Here is a 17,396-nt window from a genome sequence, read left to right as displayed (position 1 = left end):
TGGCAGTTTCTTAAAGTGTTAAATATAGAGGTGCCATGTGACCCAGTGATTCTTCTAGGTGTACACCCAAGAGAAAGGAAAATATATGTCTATACAAAATCACGTATATAAATGTTCATAGTAGTATTATTCATAATAGCCAAAAAGTGGAAAAATTCAATGTCTATCAACCAATGAATGGATAAATCAAATACAATGGAATGTTATTTAGCAATAAAGTGAAGGAAGTGCTGACAAATGTTATATGCTGACAAATGTTATAGCATGGATGAACCTTGAAAACTTTATGCTAAGAAGCCAGTCACAAAAGACCACATATTATGTGATTCTGTTTATATCAATTGTCTAGAATAGGCAAATCTATAGAGACAGAAAGTAGATTAGTGATTTCTAGGGGCTGGAGGGGGTATGTTTGCGGAATGAGGCGTTACTGTTAATAGATATGTGGTTTCTTTTTGGGGTGATGGAAATGCTCTAAAATTGATTGTGGTGATGGATGCACAACTCTGTGAATATACTACAAGCCAGGGAATTGTACACTGTAAATGGGTGAGTTGTATGGTATGTGAATTATATCTCAATGAAGCTGTTACTGAAAAAATGGAGGTGAAGTAAAGATCTTCCTAGAAAATAGAAACTGAGGAAATTTGTTGCCAGCAGACTCTCACTAAAGAAATACTCAAGAGAGTTCTTCAGGCCGAAGGAAATTATCACAGATAGAAGCACAGAAATGCAGGAAGGAATGAAGTGGAAGAGACCAGGTAAATACGTGTGTAAAGTTAAATAAATATTGACTGCTCAAAAAATACTATGTCATGGGGTTCAAAATACATTTCTCGATATTGCAACAGGTATAGACCATATTAAAGTGGTCCAGCACCCATAAATTGTCTGGGAAGTGATAACACTGATTTATAGTAGGTTCTGCGGAGTTAGAGGCATGTGATTATCTATAGGGTAAATTACTGAAATAACTAATAAAAGAATGTGTAACTAGGAATAAGTAGAATATCAGGAAGGACATACGGAATAATGAAGAATAGTAGATTAAACCAAAAGATGGCAAGAAAGGAGGAAAAAGGAATCTAGAGCATGTAGATTTAATACCGAACATGTAGATTTGAACCCAAACATCAGCAATCACTTTAGGTTAACAGACTTTGATTAAGTACTTTTATTAAAAAACTAAGATTGTCAGATTGGATTTCAAGAACTATATTCTACATATAAGAGACATATCTTAAATATATGGGCACCAAATGTTGTAAGTAAATGTTGGAAGAAGATAAGCCATACAATGCTAACCTAAAGAAAGTGGGATGGCGGTACTAATAATAGATGATGTAGTCTTCAAGGCAAGAAATGTTTCTAGAGATAAGGAGGAAGTCTCATAGTGCTAAAGAGTCAGTCCACTCGGAAATATTTGTATTCACCTAATACACAACCAAAATAAATAAAGCAAATATTGATGGAATTAAAATGGAAAAATAGAAAATTTCACAGTCGTAGTGGGAGATTAATACCTCTCTCTATAGCACAAGCAGATGAAAAGAACTAAGGATAGAGGAGATTTGAACATTCCCTGTAAGAAACACAGCAGCTGTTGAGTATACATCCTTTCCGTGTAGGACCATGAAATAAGTCTTAAGTAGTTTCAAAGAATTGAAATCATACAGAATATATTTTCTGGCCATAGTGAAATTAAGCTAGAAATCATCAATAAAAAAGATACTAGAAAATTTCTGGGCCAGCCCCAGTTGCCTAGTGGTTAAGTTCAGCACGCTGCACTTTAGCAGTCCAGGTCCCGTTCCCAGGCATGGACCTACACCCCTCCTCTGTGAGTGGCTATCCTGTGATGGCAGCTCACATACAAAACCAAGAGGAAGATTGGCAGCAGATGTTAGCTCAGAGTGAATCTTCCTCAGCAAAAAAAGAAAAAAAAAAAGGATATTAGAAAATCTCTAAATATTTGGAAATTATGTAATACACTTCTAAATAACACATGGGTCAAAGAAGAAATCCCTTTATAATATACTTTGGACTGAAGAGAATGAAAATATGGCATATCAGATCTTGTGGGTTGTAGCTAAACTCTGTTTAGAGGAATATGATAGTCTTAAATGCACATAATTGAAAAGAAGACTGAAAATCTTAAGATTTTAGCAGTTAGAAGAAAACCATATTAAACACAAAGAGTGTGGAAGGAAATAACAAAGATAAGAATGGAAATTAATGAGATAGAGAACAAACTTAAGGTAGTGGAAAAGCAATATAATCAAAAGTTAGTTCTTTGAAAAGACTAATGAATGAGTAGCAGACCTCTCCTATACTGTTCGAGAAAAAAATGAGAAAGCACAAATTACCAATATCAGGAGTGAAAAAGGGAATACCACTACAGATCATCAAGACAAAAAGTTACCTGTTATCTTTACGCTTGCCAATGCACTTGTGGGGTTTCAACTGCCATGTTTTTATTCATGTGCAAATCTCCAAATCTCTTTTTCTATTCAACATCTCCACTTGTTTTAGACATAACATGTTAAAAACAAAATTTTCAATTTTATCCTATCTCCCTGCCCTCAGCAGCTTTTTGACTAATGTTTCCTGTGTTTGTAAATGGTGCCCCCATTTCTTAATTTGCTCAAGTAAGAAACTTCCCGTTGGATGCCTCCACTTCTGATCAATCACTTAGTAGTTTTGACTTTTCCTTCCTCTCGTCCCCCACTTTCCCTGTATCACTCCTCTCCCTTCTCTTCTTTCCATTTCCACTGCTTCCATCATTGTCCAAGCCACCTTCAAATTGCCCCAATTCCTGCAGTAGCTTCTTCATTTGTCTTCTCCCTCCCATCCCCACACTGCAAAGCTGGTCCTGTGTGCATCTGTTTACAACCATTTCATGGCTTCTGTTGCCCTAGAATCAAGTCTAAAACCTACTGTGGCCAGGAAGGCGCCCCCTCCGGAGTCCTTGTCTTGTTCTTTGAGTGCCTTGACTACTCAAACTCCTTCTGTGTCAGAGCTTTTGCATCCATCATACTTCAGTTCCATGCTCTCCAAACTCCCTCAAATATAACAAGAACAGAAACAACAAAGGGGACTAACTCATTGTCCTCCTCATTTCTCTGAATTCCCCCCAGCTGTTTGGTGATCAGTCCTGTCACACTGTGCGTGCTCCCTGGGATGTGGTCTGTCATGCTCGTGGCAGCTCCTTAGGACATCCCACAGTGCCTGGCACAGAGAAGGAGCACAGGAAAGGATTATTAATCTGAATGAGTGAATGAATGAGTGGTAATGGATCAATAATAATCCTGAAACTTAGTGCTGATACTATTTTTCAACTTGTCTAAAGTGAAAGAGAAAAATGGAAAAAGGTAGCTGTAAACATAAGCAAATATAGTCCAGCCTTTTCAAGAGAGAATTTTAATGCATTTTTGGTTATTTAATGATAAAAAAGTCTTTTAAAATAATTCAAATATTTACCAGATGATCACACGCCCTCAGTTCAAGCTCTAAATGGGAGAAACCTGGCCTTTGTCTTTCTTGTAGACTTTGGCAGGGGCCCTTGCCTTTGGGTGGTGAGCTGTGCAATTTTGTTGACTTAAATAGAAATCTGGGGCTTGATTTGGAAACTGCCTAAATCAATTTCAGGACATTGCTTCTCTCCCTGAGTTTGGTGGCCACGAATAACATAACTTAGTAAAGGTTTCTGAGGAAGTAAAATCCAACTGCTTTCAAAGTAAATGCGTTCATATTATTTCATGGCCCATATATGCTGGTTCTTCAAAAATATCCTTGTGCTTCACCCTAAAACATTTATTAAAATACCTGTAATGGGCCCCTAGGGATTTAGAAGTTTAAATATGATTTGTTGGGGTTAGCCAACAGGATCTGTTTTCTTCTGATATCATGTAAATCAGTTTCATTTGGTCTTTCTGTTAAGAAAACTGACCAAGTCTTACTTGTATTTTTAAAATATGTAAAATTACATCTTTATATGAAACGAATAATTTTTTATTGTGAAATGCATTATACATACAAAGGAACAAACATGAAGGAAGGATATGTATAGTTTGAAGGATAATGAAGTGAATGCCACGTGTTTACTACCCATATTAGGAAATCGCAGAGGGCAGCCAGGCGTGTGTACCCTTCCCCTTGTCCCTTTGCAGTGGTCGTTATGGGTATGGGGGAACCATAGCCCACAAAAGCCAGAATAGCTGAGCCAGGGTTTTACGTAATTTTTATTAAGAATTATGAAGGGAACATGTGGCACTACTTGTTGGAAAGCTCTCTTTCCTAACTTGTTTTGCGTGTCACCTAAGTCCAGTTTCTTGTGTCTGCTGCCTTTAGAAGGAACCACAAAGTTGAAGGAAGCCACAAGCTTCATAACTGCTTAGCAACAGAAGCACCATTTGAGGGGGAAACGGGTGTAGCTCTCTTAGAACAGACAGACTGACACACTCTGACTGTCTTTGTACCACTCTTGGAGCTGGGATGAGGCCAGAGTGGGGCACTCAGGGGACCCACGGTAAACCTGGCCCTGGAGAGAGACGAGGCCCACAGCACTGCTTCTTTTCTGAGGCAGGAGCAGGGCTGGCTTCGTGGGCGTGCGAGCAGTGCTGTCAGAGGGACTCTGTACTTGCAGTTGCTATCTTGAAAGTTTTCATACTTTTACCTTCGTGTGTTCTGTAAGTGAAGTACAATGGGGCAATGGAACAGGAGCCACCGCTCACACTTGGTTTTGCCTCCTGCTGCCTCCTTACCTCCCTGGTAAGCTGGCTTCTCAGCCGACTGCTCTCCCATTCCCTGGTGCTACCGGCCTTTCATTTCAGCAACTGCTACTGTCCTCTGTCCCCAGCGGGGGATTGCTCTGGGAGGGGCAGGCCCAGGTGTGCATGCTCTGTGGCATCTGAGGGCTGGGCATGGTGGTGGCATTCCTCTCTTCAGCTGGCTGTGTCATGGTGTGTTTAGCGGGCACCTTGGTGAGACGAGCCTCTTATCCACCACCAATCCAGGCACCGAGCACTTTGAGGGAGAAATGTAGTCCCCGTGGGGGCTGCCTGTCTGCTGTGCATTGAGGTGACAGGCTCGTGGGAAGAGGAGATTGACTTAAAGCAACAACCATAAAATGTGGCTCACAAGTCTCTAGGTCTACTGGGCAGTTCTTCTGGCTTGGGCCAGTTTGGCTGATATCTGTTGGGCTCTCTCATGTGTCTGTCCTCAGCCAGTGGGTCATCTGGAGGCTTGATGATCCGGATTAGCCTCACTCAGTGTGTAGCAGTTGGCAGGCTATGAGCGGGGGCAGCAGAAACAACCAGACGTCCCGGAGGCTGGCTAACCCGGGCTTCTCCATGTGGTGGCAGAGTTCCAAGAACAGCAAAAGAGGAGAGCCCCAGTGAGCGAGTATCTTTCAAGTCTCTTCTATGTCACACTTGCTACTGTGGTGGCCAGAGCAAGACAGAGGCCAGCCCAGATTCCAAGAGTAGAGAAAGAATCTACCTCTTGATGGAGGAAGCTGCAGAATAACATTGCGAGAGGTGTGGAGGCAGGGCCGGGAGTAACCAGTCAAAAGACATAAGCAAATGACTTTTATGTTAGCTCTTCTTGATTTTTTTTCTCTTTTAAAAATCAGCATATATTTTCCCACTTCTGAACTATGATCAAAATTAGCTTAAAGGATAGCCCTCGTATATATTGATGGAATAATTCTATGTGAATCTATTTCAGGATTACACAGAAATTTTCTTGCCTAGACTAAGGATCATTGTGGACCTGCTGCCAAACCCAGATAATCATTAAACCACCCCAGTAATATGCCACTTCACTGGATTAAGGAAAGAAAAGAATATATAAATCGAGACGTGACATCAGCCTTGTTTTAGATTTCTTTTTTGTTTTTTTTTTTAGGATGGTGAGTCTGCCCTTTCTTTTTCAGTGCACTGTAGGAACAGTCAAAAGAACCCCAGGGTGACCTGGGGCACCCTGTCTACAAGGAGTGGAGGGCTCTTTCTGTGTCTCCAGAGATGGAGGACCCATTTTAATGGTTTGTTTTGACCCAGGTGGAGTGACACAGAATTCCAGGGTGTTTGGAAGGGTCCTTCATGTGGATCTGTGACTGACTCCCTATGAGCACCCCACCCCCCACCAGAATCCCAGCCACACGTTTACAGCCTGCAACCTGATCTGAAGTCTTCCTGCCGCGCCACTGTCTCTGCCCCTAATTTCTCTAACGGCCGGCCGCACTTCTATAATAGCCCTGTAATGTTATCTTCCCACGTGGCTCCCTGCTTTGTCTTATGTCCTGAAGTGCCCGGCAGTGTCCTGGCCACCAAACCTAGAGGCAGGAAAGGAGTGCAGGGGACATGCTGCCAGGGGATCAGGGTTGACACGAAAATTGTTGGAGTCAGGAAATTCCAGGGCCCTTAAGTCATTCAGGAAGACAGTTGACATGAGAGGCCAAGGGAGGGGATCAGGTTGCCTCCGTGTAAGTAGGAATTGAGGTTGCCTGTCAGGAGCTGGTCTGGCAGGGAGGTGTCTGAGTCCTCTACTCCGCAGGCAAAGTTTGGATAGTTCTGTCTAAATCTTTAGCCAGAGTGGAATTAACTTCCACTCGCTGTCTATTCACATTGTCACGTTCTTTTATAACTGTTACTTAGTTATCCCCTACAGGACTGAAGAACTCATTTAGTGTACTTATCAATTTGTTTGTAAAAATAATACTTAAAGCCAAACCCCCAAACTTTTTAGGGGATTTTCCTGTTTCAATGTGTCAGTCCAGCAAAGAAGCCCTTTATTCTTCCTCCTTGGCTCATGTGATGGTTTAAATATTAATCTCGTGTCTCGGGTGTAATGATGAGACAGGGCTTGTGTTGTGGAATGGAGTGGGCAGTGTGTGTTGACTTGTTTGGTATGTTCACGGGCCACCTGTGTTGTTGGGACCCCCCTGTGTGCATGCGTGTCCCGACTTGCTCAAGGGGGCAGTGTCTGACCTTGCCCTCTTCCTATGGCCCTACTGTAAGGACTCCACACACACTTCCTGAAGGATTCAAAGGCATATATTCATCTTTTCTGTTTGAGTTGGAGGACTCGCCAGCACAAATTGCCCAACCGCTAATTAGAGGAGCAGAATCATGACACTGGCTTAGGAAGTAATGGGGGCCTTTCTTTGGGAAGGGAGACCGGGCCAGTTTTATGGAGAATGCTTGGGTTTCGGGAGGCTGCGGCTGCTAATTATAGAGAAAGAATACAACGGAGGATGAACTTCCACACATTTGACAGTTGGTTTAAGTGGCTTTTTATTCTCTTCTGTGCTCTATTTGTGTGTCATATTTACTCAATAATATGATCTTTGAGGGAAAGAAGTGTTTATGTGTTCCTTGGTGCCCAGCCTGTGCCTGACATATAATTTTGTTAAAATTGAACTATGGAAATGGTAGTAGTTAATGATGCCCCGAATGGGAGGAGAGGAATGATGAGAATGGGTAGTTCTGCTAAGGTTTTGGGATTCTGTTGTCAGGAGGCTGGGGAGATTGTGGGGCTTCTTGCTATGGTTCAGGGCTGCCTCGGAGCATGTTGAAGCAGATTCTTGTCGGGCCAAGGTGAGTGTGGAGGAAAACTAGATATTTGCCTTGGGTGGCTGAGAATAAAATCGGAAGGTATGGGATGAAGATGATGTGCAAAATGGCCACGGTTGCCAGGAAGGGCAGGGCTATATCTGCTGGCCACCAGTAAACCCCACCTCGGCCCCAAACAAGGAGAAGAGCATAGGGCTGGGTGGGGTCTGTGAGGACTGAAGGCCAGGACATGGTCTCTCAGCCTTTCATCCAGTCCCTGCTATCTCCACCACAGGTGCTTCAAATTAATGACCTGGGAGCATGTGCTGGAGCTGGCCTGGGTGGCTTGAGAGGGCCGATTGAGAAATTCTTGGGAATTTTGTGAGCTAGTTGTTGAACATAGCCATTATTAAAAGTTAAATTTTATCAGTGTACAATTAAATGTTATATTAAAAACAAAGGTAATAAATATTCAAAATCTGTCACTTCCTCATTGTTTCATTACATTTTACTGCTACTGTTGCTTTTGAGGTTCTTACATCTCTTGTATCTGTGAGGTAAAAATACCGGTGAACTGCTGTGTCTTTTTCCAACTCCATGCACAGTGACTTCACGTTGGTAGCTTGAAGTCAGTCACGGTGGAGTATCTATAACACGTCCATGTGCACATTCTGCCTCTCTCCACCCCGGAGCAGCACTTCCTCTCTGACTTGGTTCTCTCTGTCCAGCCTGAGTGTGGACCACAGGGTAGGGATGACTCAGGCTCACTTGGAGAGAAGCAGAAACTCTTTATTCCAAATGCTTCTTTCTCTGGGCTCACACATTTCCAGGGGCTGAGGCAAAAGAAAAGCTTAAAAGGCTTTCATTATCCCCATCTTCTAGTCTGTTGATTATATGTGGGATTAAAAATAAGAAAAAGTGTTGATGCTATCAACAGAACAGACCAAGCAAGCTTTATTAGTTAATAACATCAGTAGGAGTTAAAAGCAAGAATCAGCTGCGGTGATTCCGGCTGTACACATGGTCCAATGTACATGTTCACAGGTCCAGTTTTAATGGAATTTTCCACCTTGGAATGCTAAAGTCTGATTTCAGTCCATGGGAGAGCTTGACCCAGGGGAGAGCTTCTGCAGGAGATCCTTCTTGTCTACTTCGTCCACAGGCTGGGAAGGCAGATCCTCTCTGTGTTGCCCCTAAACCCTAGGCGCACCTCTGACACCACAGAACAGTGAGTTTGGCCAATTTGATCCCTGGGTTTAAATGCTTTCTCAGATCAGATGATCCATCTGTAAATGCTGCTGAAGAATGCTGAACCTCCCCAGCACGCCTTTAGTAGTTAGGAGGAACAGTTTATTACTAGAGCGATAAAACAAGTGAATCAAGCAGGATTAACCCCTTCAAATGATTTGACTAGGTGTTTCTTACAAATGTTAAAGAACAAATTCCTTTCGTTCTGTTCAGGATAATCAGAAACAAGGAAGTGCGGGCCTGTTTATAAGAATTAGCAGCCTGTTATAAATACTAATTCTAGACAAGTTGACAGTCTTCATTTTTCTTGTTGAGGCTAATAAGCAGAGCTTTTCTATCAAAAGAGACTAATTCCTTGTTTGAAATCTCACTTATAGCGGGAGGATTATTAGGCATTTATCTAGATGTTTTAAAGTAGCCATGTATTTGTTTCCACTTTTCCCCAATCTTCTGTCATTTTGGAATAAGAGCCTTAACTCACCAAGTAGATGAATAATAAGAGCCATGCTGACAGCCGGAGAGATCAAGCATGAAGTTATGTACTTGGATTTCCTCATCATGTTCATCTTAATCTTTGGTAAAATTATTTTCCTGTATTTTTAAGTGTATTGATCGTTGTAAATGTCATGTAATGCTGGCAGCTTTAGCAACCTCAAAATCTCAGTGACTTACCACAGCAAAGGCTCACGTCTGGCTCTTGTCACTGTCCAGGATGGGTCAGTGTATGCTGGGTGGCAGAATTCTCTCTTCCACGCAGTGATTCAGGAACCTGCACTCCTTCTGTCTGGGGCTCTGCTGGTTTTTAGCCTTCAGAGTCCTCCTCTGGCTTCTCTGCATCTGGCCACAGGCAGGAGAAGAAAGGTGGCGGGGTGTTACAGCCAGACCTGCTGGGAGCCTTCTTTACTTTTGTGGATATTCCATTAGTCGGTACTCAGTTACACGGCCATAGCCCAGCTATAAGGCCGGGATATGTGGTCTCTGTGCCCAGGAGGAAAAGGGAATGGGGTTGGCAAATATGTGGCATTGCCTTGGCCACTTCAGAACACTCAAGATGACACAAGCTGCATTTTGTGAGCATAATATTTTCAAGTCCTTTGAGATCTCTGCCCATAGAGAGGATGCAGAGAGTAGTGGTCGAGGGCATGGCCTCAAATCAAACTGCCAGTATCCAAATCCCAGCGCTACCATTTACCAGATGTGACATCAGGCAAGTAACTTTGTCTCTGTCTGTGCCTCAGTTTTCTCATCTGTAAAATGGGGGTAGCAATAGAACTTAATAGGGTTCCTGTGAGAATCAAAGGGTGTAACATATGTAAAATGCTTAGAATTATGCATAGAACATAATTAACAACATGTAAGTATTTGTTAAATAAATTTTTAAAAAGTGAGTCTAGTGAAAAAGAGACCTAATGTCCACTTTAGTATGTTGTAATTTGGATACGTTGCCATTCAGATGGAGGATCTTTCTTTCAGTTCAATGGTAAGAATGTTTATTGAGCAACTACTAATTGTAATGTCCCAAGTATGACCGTAGAATCTGAATAAGTAGGGTTTTCCCTGAATCAAAGGAAACAGCATGTTTTCCCCACCAAATTTGCCTTTTAAACTCTGTGACTTTTAATCTATGGTCACATGGACATTGTGATCTTGGCTTCAACTCCCCAAATCCATGGCTTCTCCTGGGCCCCTGAGAGTGGAAAGTGGCACTGGCCCAGTGCCCAGCGGGCTCCTTCTCTTCCCCGTCCACGTCTTTTGGGCCCTGTCAATGCCACTTCCTTAATAGGTGTCATTTCTGTCTACTCATTATGTAGTTTGCTCCCAGTCTGTTTGTACGAACACACTACCTCTTCCAGTTATGATCTGAATTTCAGAATAATGCTTGATTTTTAAAAAACGCGTGAGGGCAACATGAAGTGATTTCTCCCTACAGAGTCCCCATTCCAGGAGCAGGCTGGGCTTACCAGGCTTGTTCTCTTGCAGCTCGACGACTGCACGCTGCAGCTCTCCCACAATGGCACCTACCTGGACTTGGAAGCCACCCTGGCAGAGCAACGGGACGAGTTAGAAGGCTTCCAGGATGACGCTGGGTAAGAGCGACAATTGTGACTGCTGACTAGTCCTGACCTTCTAAGAAATGGGGGTCCACGGGGGCCTTAAAGTCTTTGGGAGAAACCACCATAGCTCTGAGCCTCTCTTCGCTCCCAGTCACACTAAAAGAAGGGAGACGCAAGTGACTCACCAGCAGTAACTGCAAACCCTTTTGCGTTTTGAGAAACTCTACTTGACGAGGCGACTCAAGGCTAGGAAGATGTCCGGTACAGTTTACTTAAGCGCATGGCAGTTACTTTCTAAGCTTTTTTTTCCAAACCAAATATAATTAATATTTTCCGGATTTTAGTGGATTGACAACTGTTTTAAATGTTTTTGATGATAACTTACTGGATATTTAGTTTTCTTGGCAGATACCCTAGTAGATCATTTTATGCTCTATTGTCTTTTGACCTCATTATAGTGGAGAAAATAATTATGTTAATTAATATCAAGTTACTTTTAGCTTACGTGTAGGATTGCTTAATAGTTCTGATTGCTATGAGGCTGAATAAAGCAACACACACAAAGAAATCAGAAATGTGTGCAGAAAGTGAAATCACTGTAGGAATATACCCATATAATCAGCCATTCCTATATTTATTAGATTATTGAAATACTCTTTTGATGGGGCCCCTTGCCTCCCTTTCTAGCCCTAATCCATCTAGATCCCAGTATATTTCTGATTTCATCACCTTCCTCCTTAGAAACCTTCAGAGGCTCCCTGTTGCTTTCCCAATGATGCTCAGCTATCTTAATCTGATGTTCAGGGACCTCCCCAAAAGCTGTTTTCAAGCTACCTTGCCAGAGTTAAAAATATATTACATTCAGGTGAATATTATCTGAGAGTGCTGTTTTTTCATGAATGGCTTGAAAAATGAGGAAAAATGGGAACCTTCTTAGTGTTACTTTCCAACCTTACTCTACTGTGTTCTGGTGACTTCCTGGGTTTCCCCTGCTTTAACACCCATCACAATTTATGGTCCTTTCCCCCTAATTTTCCCTCTTGTCTGCTGCTAAAACTCTCCTAGGTCTGAACTGGGCCTGTCTGACTATCCAGCGCCTGGCATTTTCTCAACATGTTATAGGCACTTAGTGAACATTGGTGGCCAGGTGAAGGGCAGGATCCCAGAATGGAGTCCTAAATGGCATGACCATGAGCACCAAGAAGACCTGAGTTCTTGGTAGGAAACAGCAAGGTTCTGTGAGGATGTCCTTTTTGTCCCCCAAGTGGTTCCAAGGGCCACACCAATAGTGTGTGGGAAGAGATGCTGGAAACGACTTCATGCGGCCATCCACACATGAGGAGTATCATTAAGTCACACCAGATTCTACGCGTCATCATTTTCAAAATTAACATTATTAGACTGATAGACTTGGAGAAATTCCATTGCTATAGTTCTTACCAAGTATTTGACAATGGCATCCCTTTATATAAGATGTCAGAATTCAGGCTGGATGACAGTCTAATTGGATGATTCCTTGGCTTATTTATCAAACATATCCCAGGAGTGTTATGAGTAGATCATCGTCAACTAGAAAAATGTCTCTAGTAGTATTATGCTCGCAGACCATGTCCTGTTTGATTTTTTTTCTTTTTTATCAAAACTTAAATGATTTGGAGATGGCAGCTTGGGGGGAAAAAGTGTTAATATTACGTAACAGTATCAAGAGTTAAGAGTGAGGAAGAAAATAACATTTATGGAACACCTGCTATGCCAACCACTACACTAGGCACTGTATTCCCAGTGTGTTTGTTGAATAGTTCATTCTCTTACCAGTCATGTGATTGGATTTTATTGTCTCCATTTTTCATTTGAAACAACTGAGGGTCAAGAGTTAAATTACATGTCCAGGACAGCAGAGCCAGTAGATGGTGGAGCCAGGTTTGAACACAGGTGTGACCGATTCCCATGTTGGTATTCCTCCATCATCCCAGGAGCTTCTGGGCAAAGGCACTTCAGGTTCCACTCAGAATGTACATGTGCACCTTTGGTGACATAAGGTTGGTTCATGCAAGGACATCATCAGTTCCAGGCTAAGACACTGGCTCCAGTTGAAACAGCACCCAGCCTCACTGCAGGATGGCTCCAGGGAAGACACATTTACTGCCATCATCTGGCTCTGATACTACAGCTCGCACTGTCAACGCCAGCATCCAGGTGGTGGAAGTTTCTCTACAGTTGTTCCTAAAGAGCCAGGGATGCTGTTGCAAGCTCACCAGCGTACACCCTGGGGCTGAATTTCTTACTTTGTTCCCTTCTGAATCATCCCCTCGCCATGGGTCTATCTGATAGGTACAGCCTTGACCACATTTCTGTACCCTAAACGGCACGGGATGCTGGGGAAATGAATTATGGCAAGATGAGAGGCAGGACTGACAACGTGGGAAACTGCAAACAGGGGAAGGTAGCTCAAACGATGTCGAGTAGCTGCACATTTCACGGATGTGCCCCAAACTCACCCCAGAGTTTGTGTCTTTGAAATAGTCTTCATTTGTGGTGACCCACCCTAGTTCTTTGGAACGTGCTCAGATGACATACCTCTTTGTTGTGAAGAAGACACCTTTACTGATCTCTGGTGGGGAGGCCCCTCTGTCCTTGGCTTGGGTTGCAGAAGACATGCCAGGATGGGGCTGTCTTGGGATTTCTGGGTCACCCCAGTTATCCCCAGGTCATTTACCACCACTGAGCACTGGCAGCACCTGGGCTAATCGCTGGGAGCTGGCTGGAAGCAGCCTGCAGGCTGAGCCTTCCTGCACAGGTGAGAGGGGTCTGGGCACATTCACAGCGTCACTTGCACTGAGCATCCCTCCTGGGTCCTCTCCTAGAAGCATGGCGTTTGGCAAAGTTGTGTGCCTGAGAACTTGTGTCTCCCACGAATGAGAGTTAAAATATAATTTCTTCCTAGTTAAGAATTACCCTTTTGAGGCATGAAAAGGGCAAATGAAATACCATTCTTTCTCTTAATTTCTTTGTGTAAATTATAGCAAAATATCTGCTAATGTGACCATCTAATGAAGATGTCTGGCAGGCTATGTGAAAATAGTGGTGTTTTTTGTACAGTGTGTTCTGAGTGAGTTTTCCTTGCTGGAGGAGTTTGTTTCTTTGTTCTTGTCCATTACACTGCTCTTTTATGCCACGACTAAAAATTAACTTACTCCTTGTTTAGAATTATCACTCAAGCTGTAGCTAATCAGGGAACAGGAGAAAGACCTTCAAATGTGGAAGGACAAAGCAATTGTTATGCTCACAAAATGGAGCTAGGTCTGTTCATTGCCTTCCAAGGCCAGGGAAATTAGCAACCATAGCATGGTGTAGTGGAAACAGAAGCCCCAGAAGCCTCTGCATTATTCTTCCTGCCCCTGCCTTTGTGTGACCTTGGGCAAGCCACTTGACCTCTGATAGGAGTTTATATAATTTATTTATAAAATGAGGACAGTATTACCCAATCCCTTTTTCCTCCCTGTATCAGCAGGGATCCCAACAGTGCCTTTGGTACCTGAGCAGAGCATAGCAGAGAGCAGCATCGCCTAGTGTTTAGGGACAGGGGTTTCACGGTTAGCCTCATGGCTGTGTGCCCCTGGGGATGTTACTTCACCTCTTGCAACCTCAGTTTCTTTGTAAGTGGGTATAATATAACCATAGTACTGCCTCTTTGGCTTGTGAGGTAAAATGTGATGATGTCTCTAAACATTAAGCTAGTTTCCAGCATATAATACGTACTCAAAACTAGTAGCCGTTACTATAGTTACAGTCAGAATTTGAGAAGATGATACATTGAAGTGGGATTCACTGGATTTTAGACCTTGAGGTCAGAGCTGGGCCAGAGCCTCCCACCCTTTTTGCTTATTCCTATCCCCACTGCCTCTGAAAGGAAACTAGTGCCAGCTGAGGACCACAGGGACCTGTCATGAAGAAGGTGGGGTTTGAGGTTAGCCCTAAAGGGGAGATAGTGGCTTCAGGAGGTGGAAGAGGCAGTAGGTGGGAGCTTGGCAGAGCTGAGTGGGCCTGAGAAGCATGTTGCTTCAGGGATGTTGTGAGGACCAGTGAGGTTGCTGGATCTGTATGTAACCCCAGATGCTGTTGACTTTGAGTAACTTGGTGTACTCACCTTTTCCTAGACTTGACTCCCCTCAGGCCTGAGCCAGAGGTTCAGCTCTGAAGACAGCTGCTACTTATCTCTCAGTTTCCTCCTCTGCCACAGGGGCTGGGAAATACTCCCCCGACCCCTGACTCCTGTCCTTGCAGGGTTGTGTGTGGGTGGTCAAGTCCGAGGAAACCCTGTGGAGTGGGGGTGGGGAGAGCCTGGCAGTGTGAGGCTTGTGGCTCAGAAATGACGGATGGGAGGCCGTCAGAGACAGGAAGGGCTGCGAGGAAGCCCCTGTGCAGGGGCGGGTGGGTCGCACCCGGCCCCCACCTCGACCCCAACCCCACCAGCTGTGCAGTGGATGTGCTTTAGGGTAAGAAGGGGTTTGAGGAGAGCTCTGATTTGACTCTCAGACTCCTAGCTTCTCAGCCTGCAGCTCATGAGCCCCAAGGATCCACATTTGTGGGGGTTCATGATACCCTGGGATTTCTGCACAGTTTGTGGGTATGCAGGGTTTTTGGGTGGGGAAGTTTCACAGCCTTTCATCAGATTCTTGAAGAGTTCTTTGCATCCCAGAATGTCAAATTAGAAGGAATAGGAAGCAGCTTTCCCTTGTTCCTGTCTGATACAAAAATCAGCCTCATCCAGTCCCACCTTTGTCTGGGTTTCCTCTGCATCTAGACCTGGTGGAATGGGAAATCACCTAAAATACATCTTGAATCTAAATCTAAAAACCTACCGAACCTGAAAAACCAAAGCCAACAACAGACAAAACCCTCAAGTTAAAGGAGAGATTCTGGTTGGGGAGTGGATGGGAAGCCAGGACGACTCTCCCCTCTTTTCCTCTGGAGCGATTATCTCCAGCTGAGGGTGCAGGTGTGTTGTTGTCTGAGGCTTTTTTGGCAAACCAGTGATGGACATTAAGGGTCTCCTTCTTCTCAGTGCTGTGCAAGGCTCAAAGTGCAGACCACTAAGCCCTGCCCCTGGTCACGGTCGGGAGAAAACTGGCCCTTTCAAACAGAGGGTGCTGTCGGGGTGAGTTCAGTGCTAGGCTGTGCTCGGTAGCCTGGAGCCCCCCAGACACCGGTGCTGGGCTGGCTTCTAAGAGGTGCTGGTTTCTAGGTGCCTGCATCAGGAGGTTTGGCGTGGGGCCTGGGGAATTTCCCCTTTTAAAAAGCTCCCCAGGTGGTCGGGTGCTTCATCTGGAACCTACAGCATGGGCTCTCAATCTTGGAGAAGATTGCAACCATCTGAGGAACCTTAAAAACTTCCCTCCCAGCCTCAGACCAATGACATCGGAACTTGGGGGTGGGCCCAGGCAGCGTGCTTTTTAATGCCCCCCCCCCCCCCCCTCCCAGGCGATTGCAGTACATGAGGGACACCGTTCTTGGAGGTGCTGCAGTAGGTCAGACGAGAGGATGAACTCCTGTACTGTGAGTGGACTGTGGAATTGGAAAGGCTCTAAATGCCTCCAAATGCCAGATTGTATGACGGGACAAAGACGGCAGCAGGTGGTTGTGAGGGAGCCCAGGTGGGCACTGGGCTTTATGGTGTGGATTGGAGTCAGAGTAGAACTTACCTGCGAAGAGGGAGCCCTCACAGACCTTCTCAAGTAAGAGGGAGGGCCAGGTGAGTGGACAGAACTTAGAGAAGGGAGGCTGCAGTCAGATGTCGCCCACTGTGGGGACGAGAAGGGGGTGACCTAATGGACCTGAACCTGGTGGCTGAGGAAGGTCCGTGGATTGGGGCCTGGACTGGATGGGGAGAGAGCTGTGAATCTGGAGAGGTGGTACTGGTTGAGTAGATGGAAACAGGAGAGTAAAATGGACACATGACATTAGATGGATAGAGTACAGATGGTGGATTGCTTAGAGAAGTGGTGAGGTTATAGAGTTGGGCAGTTTGGGGAGGGGGAGAAGAGGTTTATACATGTTAGTCTGAGTTCTTGTCAAGCCACACTCAAGATGAGATGTGGCCAGGTGAGAAATATTGGCTTAGGACCCAGGTGACAAGCATCAAGGACCAGAGAGGCTGAGGGGGGATCCCTTGGAGGAAGGGAGTTGTAAACCCAAAACATCTCGAAAAAAATGAAGTCTATTAAAAAGAAAATGGATAGTTAGGCTGTTTTGAGGGTAAAATGTTGATTACAAGATGCTCTTAGAACCCAGGCTTCTTTTATCTTTCTGCTCTGCCATCCTTAGGGTGTGGCTTTCATCTTCCATGCTTCATCATAGGTACAATATGGCTGCTCTCCCTCCAGCATCCCATCAAGGCAGGAAGGCATGGGTTCGTTAGGGTACAGTTTTCTTTGTTGTAACCAAGAGATTCCTAAGTATAGCGGTTTAAATAAGGTAAAAATGTCTTTATTGTGTAAGAGTCCAAATTTAGGCAATCCTTCCTGAGACTGGTAGAGCAGCTATA

General features: G+C 44.3%; 1 protein-coding gene across 17 annotated transcripts in view; it reads left to right on the top strand.

Moving 5' to 3' along the window:
* Window positions 1–17,396, top strand: part of FHOD3 (formin homology 2 domain containing 3) — a 455,279-nt gene that overhangs the window by 45,836 nt on the left and 392,047 nt on the right. For all 17 annotated transcript variants that reach the window (XM_070513157.1, XM_070513160.1, XM_070513168.1 and 14 more), the window contains exon 2: window positions 10,779–10,885. In XM_070513157.1, coding sequence (XP_070369258.1) covers window positions 10,779–10,885 — 107 coding nt within the window. The remainder of the gene's footprint in view (window positions 1–10,778; window positions 10,886–17,396) is intronic.

Source organism: Equus asinus, chromosome 7 (assembly GCF_041296235.1).
Source record: "Equus asinus isolate D_3611 breed Donkey chromosome 7, EquAss-T2T_v2, whole genome shotgun sequence".
In the NCBI taxonomy this organism is placed as follows: domain Eukaryota; kingdom Metazoa; phylum Chordata; class Mammalia; order Perissodactyla; family Equidae; genus Equus; species Equus asinus.
The sequence above is the reverse complement of the archived record's forward strand: the minus strand, read 5'-3'. Positions and strand labels throughout refer to the sequence as shown.